Below are 13,949 nucleotides of genomic sequence, written 5' to 3' on the forward strand. Positions count from 1 at the left end.
GTGTACGTTTCCATCCATTCCGTCTTTTAGACCAGTAGTTGGGACACTCATTTGGTATGTGGGAGATCCAGGTTTGAGTCCCCACTCTGGAAAAGAGATTTGAACTCTGATCTCCTCACTGCCAGGTGAGCACCCTGACCTCAAGGATAAGACTATTCTTGGGTGGGCCTCTGTTTCCTGTGGAAGCTTACACTTGAATGCTCATTGGGCCAAAAAGAGAGAGAGAACAGATCTGTACACTGGTGATTAAGTACTCATCTGAGAGGTAGGTGTTGTGGATTCAGATCTCTCCTCTGAATCAAGCAGAGATACTTAAGCTATGATGAAACCAGCTCTTGCCTCTCACTTTGTGGGAAACTGTTCCAGGTGTGCAGTAGTGTCCCCAAAGGACCACCTATGGCCCTCCATGTGTCTCCTCTTTTTTTTTTTTTTTTCTTATTTGCATTTTCATTCTAACTTTAAGTTCCTTGGGAATGGGATAAATTTTATAGCCATAAAAATGCTATGCATGCCATATGGCACTATAAATAATACATTTTTTAGCTTTCTTACTGAATCAGAAGTCATTCAATCAGGGTCATTCAATCAGAAATGCTATTTATTTATTTTAATATATATATCAAAGAATGGCCCTACTGGGTCAGACCAGTATCCTGTCTTCCGACAGTGGCCAGTGTCAGGTGCCCCAGAGGGAATGAACAGAACAGGTTATCATCAAGTGATCCATCCCCTGTCGCTCATTCCCAGCTTCTGGCAAACAGTGGCTAGGGACACCATTCCTGCCCATCCTGGCTAATAGCCATTGATGGACCTATCCTTCATAAATTTATCTAGTTCTTTTTTGAACCATGTTATGGTCTTGGCCTTCACAACATCCCCTGTCTTTTGATTAGCATGTCTCTTGATTTAGTATTCGGTGACATGAGTACATTCTTTAATATTCTAATTCTCATCCAAAACTATCTGCGTAGAGTTGTGCTGTAATAGGCATAATCTGTTTGCTTTTCTGGTGGCATTGACATTTGAGTTTTAAGTTAATATGTAAAATATTGACAGAAAAGTTCATAATTTAAGCAACATCTAGCCAAGCTTTTTATTCTACTGTACATTGTTTAGTATAGATGGAAAAAAAAAACTTAAGAGCTGTATAAAATGACGTTCAGAAATATATTTGGAAACAGTGCATCTGTTGGATTTTTTTTTTCCAGACTGCATGAAGAAGAGAGAACCTTGAAAGCTTTGTCTTCAGCAAAGCCATCTGAGACTATGATGAGTGACGAGTCCTTGGCACAGGAAACTGCCAACAAGGCACAAGTGTTTACTGAGGCACCTTGCACAGGAGGTGAAGAAAGAACATTGATAGAGAGAATGTTTGGAGGGAAACTACAGACCAGTATATGCTGTTTGAACTGCAAAAGTACTTCTCAAAAAGAAGAACCCTTCACGGATCTATCGCTGGCATTTTGTCCTCCCACTTCATTGGAAAATGTTGACATGCAAAGCATAACACATTCTTCTGAAGTGAAAGATGACTGCATGGTGCAAACTAGTATTGTAGCATCCAGTCCTGTTGAAGAATCAGCACTTGATACATCTCTGGCAGTAAGTGATGGCTGTGAAACAGTTATGAATGAGGGAATTCTGAAAGACCTTCTTCCTGCTGAGTTGAGCTCTGAGAATATTACAGATTCTGATCTGTACAAAGTTCAAGATAGTAAGAATGTGTCTCAGAAGCCAGTAAGTGAAAGTACTCCCTCAGTTACTGACTTACTGAATTATTTTCTGGCACCTGAGATTCTAAATGGAGACAACAAGTATTATTGTGAAAAATGTGCCTCTCTACAGAACGCAGAGAAAATTATGCAAATCGTGGAGGAACCTGAATACCTCATTCTCACTCTCCTCAGATTTTCATATGATCCAAAGTGTCATATAAGGCGCAAAATCCTGGACAATGTGTCTCTACCACTTATTTTGGAATTACCGGTCAAAAGAACTGCATCCTCTTTAGGTGTAGTATCAAGGGGCTGGTCTGTGGATGTTGAATTCTCTGACACTGGAGAGAATCTTGCTAAAAAACTGAAGCCTTCGGGTGCTGAAGAAGTGTGCTGCCCAGAATTGGTACCCTATGTATTAAGTTCTGTTGTGGTGCACTCTGGTATATCCTCTGAAAGTGGGCATTATTATTCTTATGCCAGAAATATCACTGGTTCAGGGCCTTCCTTAGGGCTGTGCCATCAATCAAAAACTATGGCTTTAGCTTCCCACAGCAGCTTGTTGGCAGGGGAGATTTCCCATGCAGTTATAGAAAATGACCTGGACGCTAATGAGATGTCAAAAGAGTGGTTTCTATTTAATGACAGCAGAGTGACATTTACCTCATTTCATTCTGTCCAGAAAATTACCAGTAGGTTTCCAAAGGACACTGCTTATGTGCTGTTATACAAAAAACAGAATTGTAGTAGTGGTTTCAATGCCAGTTCAGCAAATGGACTCTGGGTGAATGGAGACCCTCCTCTTCAGAAAGAGCTTATGGATGCTATTACAAAAGATAATAAACTGTATTTACAGGTAAGATGAAAACATAACTAATGTGAAGAGTGACAGTCCCCTGAGGACTGGAAAATGTGGATCAACTTGCTTGCGGTTTCTAAAATGGTTACTTCTAAACATTCTGGGGATTAATCTCAAAATCTTGTAGCTCATAAATCCTGCTGCCCTTACGCTAGTAACTGTTGGATTACATAGTAAAATTTTAATCAAATTTACCAGTACACAGCATTATGTGAAATATGTTTATAGGAAGAACTCGCATGTTTTAACCTCCTTCTGTATTTCTAGGGCAGAGGTTCTCAAACTGTCCTTTGACCACTAGTAATCAATCCAGGATTGGATGATCAAACAGTACTGGGTTTTTTTTATTGCTACCTGCTAAATTGCATTAAAAGAAGCTAAAAATATATTATGTAGAAAAGTTAGGGAAATATTTGTGATACCATAAATATGGTCCATGCTATGAGCATTTCAGAACCCCTGCGTTTTGGGGTTCACTGATTATTTGTATAGTACAGTAAGGTTTTTATTATTTATATCCTTTTGACAGTGGGCTAAATTATTTTAGTGTAATTCTGTTTACTAAACCTAAACTGAAATTAGAAAAGTCCCACTAGCCCTCACTGTGAAGAACTATTATGGTACCTCCAGGTGCTGAAGAGAATTATGGGCTTATGTTGTAACCTATTCTTGGCTCGCTATTTTTAAAACTTTGTGTGGTAAAGCATTACCACAAATTGACAGTCTGTTTTTTACATGCTGATTGTTGTCTGCTCAGTAAGCACAGAGGAGTAGAATATAGCTTCTAAATGTCTTACCAACTATATCTCAGGCAGCTGTGACACTTTTGAATCAAGATTGTCCTGTCTTCCATCAATCTGTTTACCTTTCTCTCTCCTTTAATTTGTTTCACAGCAGTGAGGAAAAAATAAAATTTCACTGACTGTAAATCTATAACGGGTACTTATTGAATATTAAGTTAATGTGCATAGTAACAATATGTAGGTAAAATGGAAATCTTGATATTTTCTTGTATGACTTGCATAGACATATTTTAAAAGCTTCTGGCAATACAGGCCCACTGTTCTAGTCTGGGTTCCTAGCTGTACCAGACAAACAATTACATTTGGAAGAAAGAAAATTAGTAGGAGGCTAACGGCAAGTATTTATCCATTTTGAATTATAATTCCATGTCCTTCTCTAGCCCATCAGAAAAAAGGGAAAAAAGCCCTTAATCATAGCAGGTTACGAATAGAGCCCCATAAAATAATGGGAGCAAAGGTGGGTCCCAAAACTAAGTACTAGCCACAGTAGATGGACAAGGCCTTTGCCCACTCCCGTTCATGTATTTTTCGTATTCGATCCAGTTCAACCGCCAGCCCCAGAAGCAGGATGACAAAATTAAGCAGTTTGCTTTCTTAATGTTTATAACATTAAGGATAGGCAATAGTTTTAACTCCGACAAAACAGACCAACCATGTGGGTATAGTCTACCTTAGCACATTTTGTTCCAAGATTTTTTTTATTGACATGTAACTATGAATCTTACCGTTTTTAGTACAGATATAGTTTGATAACAAATATTGTTTCTTTTGAGTGTGCGGAAGTGTGCTAGTTGCTTCAGAGACCAAATCTGTCCTTGCTCTGTAGAGTTCACAATATAAAGTAAAATATCTTACAAGTAAGATCATAATTAGGCAACCTCTACAAGATTATTTATAGATGTTGACATAAAATTCCTGGACAAACTGCAGCTGAATTAAGTCCCAGGTCTCCAGACTTCTCCTTTATTGGAGCAAAGCAGTGCTGCAGCAATAAGTGCAAGGATGTAATATAGTAAAACTCAGGCCTTAGCACTTGCAAATTCCAGACTTTTAAGATACTGTAGCCATAACATTTTTATGTAACTGGAGATTTCCATGTGAAAGTAAAACTGCTCATGGTGGAGTCAGACTGCTATGGCAATCTTAGCTGGAAGCTTTCTTGCAGTCTCAAGCAACTGAATCGTGCATTAAACAAGTCTGAAAGTATTCTGTCACTGAGATGGAAGCTGTCTAATCTGTGTCCTATGTATTCTGTGGCACAGTGGTCCCAAACTCTGGCACTCCAATGAGACATACTGGAAACTCTGTTGTAGCTTCTTTAGAGAATCTTTTCATTATGAAAATGAATACATTGAGTACTGTAGCCTGCTGTTCATTTGGTATTCAATTCATGGGTTTTTGACGTTATCCACACTTTCATTTTTGCTATGTCGTAGATTTTTTGTTTTGTTTTGTTTTTTGTATTATCTACACAACTGCATCATAAAATTTTGGGGGAAGGGGAAGCAGGTGATTTGGGCAGCTGGATGAGGGCAGTTTTCTTACCTGCAGAGGTCTGAGAGGCAGTATAGGATTGTGGGATAAACCCAATAGCTGGATGTTCTTGCTAAAATGATTAGCAGTTGAATAATCTCATTACATTTACACTTATTTTTGTTTCAGAATTAACATGAGATCCTTGCTATTAAATTCTATAGAATTTAATAGGGTTGAAATTTTATAGAACCCTACAGGTTACTCTAAAAATGAATAGAATTTAATACGGTGTTATCCTTTCTGTGGGGATTTTGAACCATGCTACAGAATTTCAGGCACTGAAAGCTCTTTGTAAACCGACTGCTATAAACTGATGGCTAGATTGTCAAAATAGGATTTCCATATACATTCACAATCACCCAAATGATGACTCTGAGCAGTGTTAGTTTACATGCACCAAACTCCATTGCAAACAATCAGTTTTGCACACGGTTGGTAGTGTACAAATGGAAGCCATGTTAATGGTTCTTTTGAAAACTTACCCTTTGGAATAAAAAGAGCAAATTATTCTTTTCATATCTTTATCATTTTTAGAGGTTATTTTACTCTCTCTTATATCCTTCCCTCAAACTCCAACCTCTCAATATTCAGTTGTGCTTTTTCATAAAGTTGTATCCTGTTAAGGACAAGATCATGTCCTTTCCTCGACAAAAACACATGTTCTTCAATGTTGAGTTTCCATCCATCTCAAACTAATGCCTAGGCTTCTAAATTCAATGTAAGAGGACAGTGTACAGAAGGATTGAAGGATGACACTTTGCTATCCTCTAAACTGTGAATGTTCAAACTTGTCCATTTAAATCCAGTTCATGTTTTGAGTATATGTTAGCAAGAGAGATCTTACTTCAAAATTAAAAAGTTTGCTTAGAAATTTAGCTTCTGATTATCTGAAAGAGGAATGAAAGCAGTTATTTGTACTTAACTCTATATAGGATGTTAATATGTTACTTGCTTTCCTATTTAAAATTAAGTTGAGTATGTTCCACTAAAATCTGATGGATTATTAAAATCTGGGAACAACTGCATTAATGAGACTTGTTTCTCTGTATTGTCTATCTCATATTGGAAGCAGGAGGAATATGTATTGATGACTTGCTCAACATAGAGCTCTATTCTCAAGTTGTAACATTGTTACATTTAGAATTTTGTGCCAATAGATTTTCTTCTTTCAGGCAAACACTTAAAATTGCCAAGACATAGTGAAGTGTTTTGTTGGAACATAAACCGCAGTTCTTTTGGGGGCATTTTTTAGCATTGAAGACACTAGAAAGGATTTTTTTTAAATAGATGTACTCTATCTAGAAGTGTTCAAATACTTTTGTGCCTCTATAGAAGGGTAATTTTATAGTATGTACATGTAACTTACATATATTGTACCAAAGGATTTTTAGCACATGCTGTAGTAACTGAGCTATGATCATGAATGGAACTAGGTTGCCCTGTTGTAGTTGCTGCTAAACAATATCTCCCAAGATCACTGATGGGAGTCTTTCTTTTAACTCTTCTATACTCTTTATTGCAAATCGGTGCACTGTTCTGGGGTTCCAGTTTGGTATGAGAGTCCCTTATACACAATTCACTTCATGGTCCTGAAGGAGATCACTGTAGCTCTGCTCCTGCCAGTAGTGTTTCCCAAGAAACACCACAGTAAAAAAAAAAAAAACACTTTGTTGATGGTACGGAGCATTAGTGGTAAAGGCACAATTTTACTGTTACTGGTGGCATAGGAATGGCAAACCGCTAATTTCTCTTCTTTTTATCCCCTCTCCCTCCACAGCCACAGAGGGAAGGGAGCAATATACCAGCAATACAGTGTTATGGATGAGATTTTTAAAAGTCAGTCATTTATGGGTCTCATGACTCTAACTTACTTTGTACATGTACTAAAGGCTTTAAAGTTACTGCGACACTTGGCATAGTGTTAGCCTGCTTGCGCAAGCAGTTTAAATTAAGCAGATGCTTTGGGGTTTTTTGTGGGAGGGGGAAAAAAATTTGTCCCACCTGGACCAGCTTAACTACTAGCTATATTATATACATGTCAAACTCAAATTCTATAGGAACTTCTGCAGTAGGACAACTTAACATATATTCATGCTTCTAGTTGACTGCCATAGTGCTGTAATAAAAATCCTTAGTTATAAATCTGTATAATGAACTTCTAGTTTAAAGCTTGAAAACACAAGAAATTTATTCAATTCAGAGCACATGACTACCCTAGAAGTTTTGCAATCTAAATTAGAGTTGCACATTTACTTTTGAATGTTTGGATAGCTAATCTATAGTAAATTTACAGCTCATAATGAGAAACTCCAATTACATTTGAATTGTATTAAAACAAAGGCTCTAGCAACAGCATATTGGAACCATTCCTTTAGTATCTCTCAGTAACACTTGAGCTAGAAGTTATGTGGAATTTAATATTTCCTATTAACTTTGGATTCCATTCTTGTCCTTCTGTGACTGGAGACAGTTTACTGTTGTCACTCAGACGTAGCCAGCATAAGCTCTGCCTATTCGTATTAAGTGTCTGGCTTCAAATTCCAAAAGCAAAGTAAATCTGAATTAAGTAGGCCATTCTGTCCATGTTTAATGATGAGGGAGTGAGTTAAATAGCTTCAAATTTAAGGCTGCATTTTTTGGCCGTACGAGTAACTTAAATATGCACAGGCTATTTTTAGCATCACAGAAATTACACATACACTATCATATGAGTGTTAGGTGCTATAACAAAGGGTTTTTTAATCATTGGCTCTGTCCGATGCTCTTGCATTGTAAGGGTCTAGGTGATGCGCAAAAGAAATTGTCTGAATTCCCTCAGCTTTAGCAAGATATGCTTAGTGGTCCCAATAGCTGGGTAGAAGGAAGTTCCCTGGAACCTAGATATTTTATTTCTTTTTAGCAATGTCCATCCTTACTCTGATTCTGTATCTCAGCCTGCAGGAGACTTGTAATATCCTATAACTGACAGAGCTACCATGCAACAGCTCTTTAAGAAAAAGTTGGATAAATCATATTGAATGAATAGACACTAATACATCATCCATGTTTTTTGCCTTTTGTGCCAGTGCAATTCCAATATCCTGCAACAGTTTAGTGTCAGAGGTGTCAGTTGCAGCTAAAAAAAATGGGTTTCATTTAGCTTTTGAACATGAGAGGTTCTGTGAAAAGATGGGCTCTGTACCGTACTTCTAAACTCAAATCCTGGTGAGACTGTCTCTATCTTCAGTCATGTTTGTTAGTTAGTTAGGGCCAGATTCTGATATCCTTGCTCGCCTTCAGTAATGCTTCACTTTCTGAAATAGACCCTGGATACTGTCCCACTGCAAGTTGAAAACAAAAAAGTAAAAACAATTTAATAGAGAATCCATTCTATGATTTGTAGTTTTCTTATTTTTCCTAGTTTGTGATGTACCTGGTTCTTACTGAAGTAGCTCTTAAAACAAGTTTAGATATAAATGAAATAAGTTTCAATTTTTGGAGTTTTTAACTGCCTGTATTCTTTAATTTCAGGAGCAAGAACTTAGTGCTCGAACACAAGCACTACAAGCAGCCTCAGCCTCATGCTCTTTTCGACCCAATGGATTTGATGACAATGATCCCCCAGGAAGCTGTGGACCCACAGGTGGCGGGGGTGGAGGAGGATTCAGTACTATTGGTAGACTAGTGTTTTGAGGAAGACCTAGAATACATTGGTTCCAAAACAGTTCCCCCTGCTGTTTAAGACTGTTAAACCACTGAACTGCTTCAAATATCATACCAAGCTTTTGTTTTTGAGACCTAATCCTTGTTCAGAAAACAAATGTTAATTTTTGTTTTTGTTTTGGTTTTATTTGAAATAAATAAGTACATCATGGAGAAAACTACCTCTTAAATCCTATTGTTTTAATAGCAAGATGTGCTTGGCCAAAAAAGAGAAGAGTGGGGAAGAAAAGATTTGTATGTAATCCCTAATGGCGCTGCATCACATTTAATAAATGCAATTAAATCAGTTTGTACCATCCCAATCCACTGAATAAAGGAAGAGGAGAGAGTTCATTCATATTCTTCTAAAAGAGAGATGGTTATTCAATAGTGGAATGCTTTCAGGTGGGCATAATTGCATACACATTTTTTCCTTCATAAGTCTGGAAATCTTAATGGTGGCAGAGAGGATGCACCCTTATAATGAAGGCAATAACTTAAATTTTAAAACATGACCTGCTACAGTACTTTCCACGGTAGGAGTTGTTCAGATTCAGTATATTTTGCATTTTGAGTACAAATGTAAAGAGTCATTTATACACGTTTGCTAAATCATTTTCAAGAAATGTGCATGGTCTTGTAGGAACAATTTTTAACTGAACTAAATTTGTAGTATTTCTAATTGTTTTGGGGATTTCTAAATTATTTCAGGAAGTATATCTGCTCTGTATTTGAAAGGAGGAGGTTCTGTATGTGCCTTGCAGTACTGTACCTTAAATACAAAACTTTGAGGCTATGGAAGAGTTAAAGAACAATGTTAGAAATTGTTTTGTGTTAATATTAGAAATTAATACATTTTTGGAAAGTTATTAGATTTTCCAGAAGTAAAATCTGATGGTTCTAAAACTCTCATGTTGTCCATTATTTACACTTCAGTAGGGGCGGTTTTTGAATTGCAACTTCTCTGGCCTACATTATTAATTAGTTGATCGTAAACACTGATTCATAGTTTGTAAATTGTTTTGTCTAAAAAGCTGCTGAGTTGATTCTTACCAAGTGGGTTAAGGTGTCTCAGACTGCCTTGACTTCCCAGTATCCAGATTCTTTTCTTTTATGATTGTCTAACAATAGGAACTTTATGCCTTGGAAGAGAATCACTAATAATGTTACTTATGGTTTGTCCTTCTTCGGCACTTCCAGCCTCTCCGAGGAACATCTGAAGACTTTCTTTATTCCAGTGACATACTGACTCCTTGGCTGTGCTGATCCGTGTGGTAATCCGTTTTACGGGCCATCTTCCAGAAGGTACCATTGTGATTATCTAGTCTGACCTTTTGGAGCCTCTCTGTATTAAGTCTCCTAGCTCTCTGATAAAACAGATGCAGATTAAGATGTTCGAGAGAGACCAGCACCAACATTCTGTTGACGATCCGAGGCATCTTGTCCTGAACCTGGGGACCTAAAATGTTCTTGGAAACTTCTTCAAGGTTTCTGCCCCATTGTCTCTCACCAATAAAAAAGGTTTCAGAGTAACAGCCATGTTAGTCTGTATTCGTAAAAAGAAAAGGAGTACTTGTGGCACCTTAGAGACTAACCAGTTTATTTGAGCATGAGCTTTCGTGAGCTACAGCTCACTTCATCGGATGCATCCGATGAAGTGAGCTGTAGCTCATGAAAGCTCATGCTCAAATAAACTGGTTAGTCTCTAAGGTGCCACAAGTACTCCTTTTCTTTTTTCTTTTCACCAATAAAAAAGTACCCTTTCTATTCCCCCTTCCCTTGTGTTGGTATCCAAAGGAAGATTTGGCTCAGGGGAAGTACCTCAATCTGTGCCTTGAGACAATGGGGCAGAATGATCAGTCCTCTTGTGGGTCATGCTAGCAATGTGCCTCTGGTTTCACTGCTCTGTTTAAAGAGAACTTGATAGGAGGGTTTTAGTTTTAATACTGAAATCTGTCGCAGTTCAGGAATCTTTTTTTTAAATGAAGACCACTCTGTCTTGGTGTCTTAGGCCCAGATCCTAAAAGTGTTTAGTCTCTCCCATTTTGCATTGAAATCAGTGGAAGTTAGGAGCCTAAAATACCTTTGTGGATCTGGGCCTTAATCTCTACCCCTGGTTATACTTATACGTGACATCCTTTAAAATTATGCATAGATTAGTGGCGCACATACCTCTAAGATTGCTAAAGAGCATACACAGAATAATCCAAATTCAGGTGCACAGTGTAGAAAGCGCTGTAGGATCAATTTAAGTAATATCTGCATAATTAATTAGTTTGATATTAATAACAAATAAGTTGATATAATGTGAGAATATAAACAAGTACCAAACTTTTGCCAGAGAAATATAAATTTGAGTGTACAGTGAAGAGGAGCATAGCGGTAAAGCAGTTGCACAATTGAATCAAGGGTCCGTTTGTCTTTTAAAATATACACTTTACCTAGAAGTGTAAGTTCCAGTTTATTTACACCATCTGTAAAATGAGGGTATTCATACTAACCTTTGTAAAGTGCTTGGACAGCTCCTGCTACAAAGCACTATGTAAGAACTAGGATATTTATTATTTATTTATTTATTTATTGTTTAGTTAATGTTTCTTTATATTTTGCTTGGTTTTAACAAAATGCTTCTTTGAAAGTGCCAGGTCCTTGAAATGTGCACCTTTCAGGTGTTTATGTGAACAACAGCAAAGACTTGAAATAAATACTAAAAGCAGCAAATGTAGATCAGGAAAACTTCTTTGCTCCCATGACAAATCAAACTTTTTTATACCTTTTTGGTTTTTAAATTTAAAGAAAATGTATATTTTGAAGGACTTATTTTATTTTGACTAATTGAACAGACAATCAAATTATATATAATGAACAGTATAACTTTAAAAAAAAATTTGTTTTTTAAATGACTAGTGCTCATGAAAGTCAGACCAACCTATCTTGATCCTTGAAAAGTGGAAGTAGGTGCCATTCAAGCTTCCAAACAGTTTTTTGACAACTTATATCTTGGCTTGTCTGCAGTACCTCTGCTATTCCCATCCTAGGCCTCTGCATCAAGTTCTCAGTCATGGAGACTTGAGATGCTTCATGGAAGACAGAGCATGCTATGCCTTCTGCAGTCTCAAGAATGCACCTTATTAGTGATAGGCCCTGGACTTCTATGTGGCACGAGGAGTCTTCCTACCACTCGTAGGCTGCGTCCCTAGGCTTCAACACCTCTGTTTTCTCACTATGGCTTCTTTAGCAGGGCTAGTTTGGTTTGGCTCCCTTGCAAGAACCTTCTCTTTTGGGGGATTTCTCTTTTGGAGCCAGGTCTTTCCCATTCAATATCTCTGTAGTTCTGTTGAGGATCCTTAGTATTCTCTCTGGAGGTGTCTTACATCTGTCAGTGTTTAGTGTCCTTTTTGTAAACCCGTAAACTCCTTTCACTTAACTCCATGCAGTTATACAGAATAATATCAAGCAGGTAAACAGAGATGATAATAGAAATACAGAAAAAGTCCACACTCTCCAAAGGATATGAACAAATTTAGAATGATCAAACAAAATAATTTCACTTGTGATCTGGTTGAGGTTTGGCAATAGGATTTCTAAAGATTAAATGACTAGATCACTTTGCCACTGACATCTCTCAAAAACTTAATCTAGTTACCTTCAGAAAATGGGTTAAAAGAAACTACACCCACCTTTAGGTCTCCTTGGCAATTTTTCTTTGTTTTACAGTTGCATTTATCTGGTGAATATTTTTAGATGGCTTTTCTCTCTCCCATTGGTGTGTGGAAAAACCTACACAAACAGGAAATTGACTGACTGCCTGTGGGATTGGCTGATTACATGTAATGCGGTCTAATGCACAAAGTAAACAAAAAGAGCAATGTTTTGTTTCTCTGGATGAGTTTATCGTGATCTTGGATAACTCAAAACACTTTAGGTAGAAAAAAAAATTGAAGATGTTATTTTTAAAGTGGCTGTTTAAAAATATTTTTGGAAGGGTCAGTTGTGTTTTTCTGTTCTGTAAAAATATAAATCTTGACTTTCTAAAAATTTGTGATGTCTGTATATGGCTGCTCTACGATATCTGTTTTGTCTGTTTTTGAAAGGCTTACACATTGTTGTTTACTTACTCTGAATTGGATGCCGACACCTTGGAGTTTTAAACAACGTAACAGAAATGGGAATGGATCTGGTTAAGTATAAAATGAAGTTACACCTCACGTTGAATAAGACTCAGTTACTTATCCTTGATTACCTTTTGTTAACCCAGGTGGAGATTCATTTTTAAAAAACTACTTAAGACCAACATTTCAAGTTAACATCTGAATACGTGGGACTAAAACGCCTTATCTTTAAAACTAAAGACTACAGAGTAGAACTGCCTTTTAAGAGCGAAGTATCTAACTTTGTCAAAATGAGTGAAGTGATGGTAATATTACTGTCTGCTACACTATTCTAGACCTGCCGTGTGGAGCAGTATACATATAGTACTTCAACTTCTTCCTTCCATGAATAAACATTCAGAAGTCTGCACAGCTCTGTTCCTGTGCTTTTTTTCCATGTTTATTAAAGTCAACCTTATCGAAAAGATACAAAACTTTGGACGTTTCTCCTGAGGCCTGCAACCTGTTTGATTCAGTGCAGTATGCACAGTTGTACTAAGTCTTCAAGATTATCCTTCCCATTTAAAAAAAAAAAAAAAATCCATTTTTTAATGCAGGGGGCAATTAGTCTTTTTGTTAATGGATTGTGTTGCTATCACCTTGACTTATTTTTTCTATGCATCTAGTCCTGTGCATTTCTCACCAAGGGAGTATAATACTGGACTGTTACGTATATCACCTGACTAATAAATAGTGGCACTGGATACTGAGTTTATTCTTACTATAAGATGAGGGAGTGGGTGCTTGGAATAGGTAACTGAACAAAGCCAAGCCACTTATCTCCTCTGGCTTGCTCTATTTTCCCCCTCTCTTTCCCTGTCCTCTTGCACAGGCTACTCCATGAAATTAAACAGGAATCTCATCTGAACAGTTACTTCTGTTTCAGTTCCAGGGATGAGCCATTTTATACCGTCTGCACCCATTAAACAACTTCTCTACAGTGGCAGAATCCTGTTTTCTGCAGTAATAAGACCTCACTTAGCATTCTTTGCTACTCTCCCCCTTTGGCACAGGACTCTCTTGTTTTAAAGGTTCATTATGATTTGGATTCTCCTCATGTCTCCTTGCTTCCCCAGAGCAGAGCATACTAAAATATATAGATTTAAGAGCATACAACGATGATACACTGAAAATAGTAGGTACTAAGGAGCTCTTTAGTGGAGCAGGGTGAAGCAAAAATCAATGGCTGGAAGCAGAAGGTAAA

The 13,949-nt window shown here is 37.3% G+C and overlaps 1 protein-coding gene across 1 annotated transcript in view; it reads left to right on the forward strand.

Annotated features, from left to right (window-relative positions):
* The window catches only part of USP38 (ubiquitin specific peptidase 38), a 28,745-nt gene extending 19,299 nt beyond the window's left edge, over positions 1-9,446 (forward strand). Inside the window, exons 9-10 of the mRNA XM_074950921.1 lie at positions 1,209-2,571; positions 8,424-9,446. Of these exons, the coding sequence (XP_074807022.1) occupies positions 1,209-2,571; positions 8,424-8,585 (1,525 nt within the window). The 3' untranslated portion in view covers positions 8,586-9,446. The remainder of the gene's footprint in view (positions 1-1,208; positions 2,572-8,423) is intronic.
* Positions 9,447-13,949: the final 4,503 nt, after the last annotated feature.

This window comes from Natator depressus, chromosome 4 (genome assembly GCF_965152275.1).
Source record: "Natator depressus isolate rNatDep1 chromosome 4, rNatDep2.hap1, whole genome shotgun sequence".
NCBI classification, from domain to species: Eukaryota; Metazoa; Chordata; order Testudines; family Cheloniidae; genus Natator; species Natator depressus.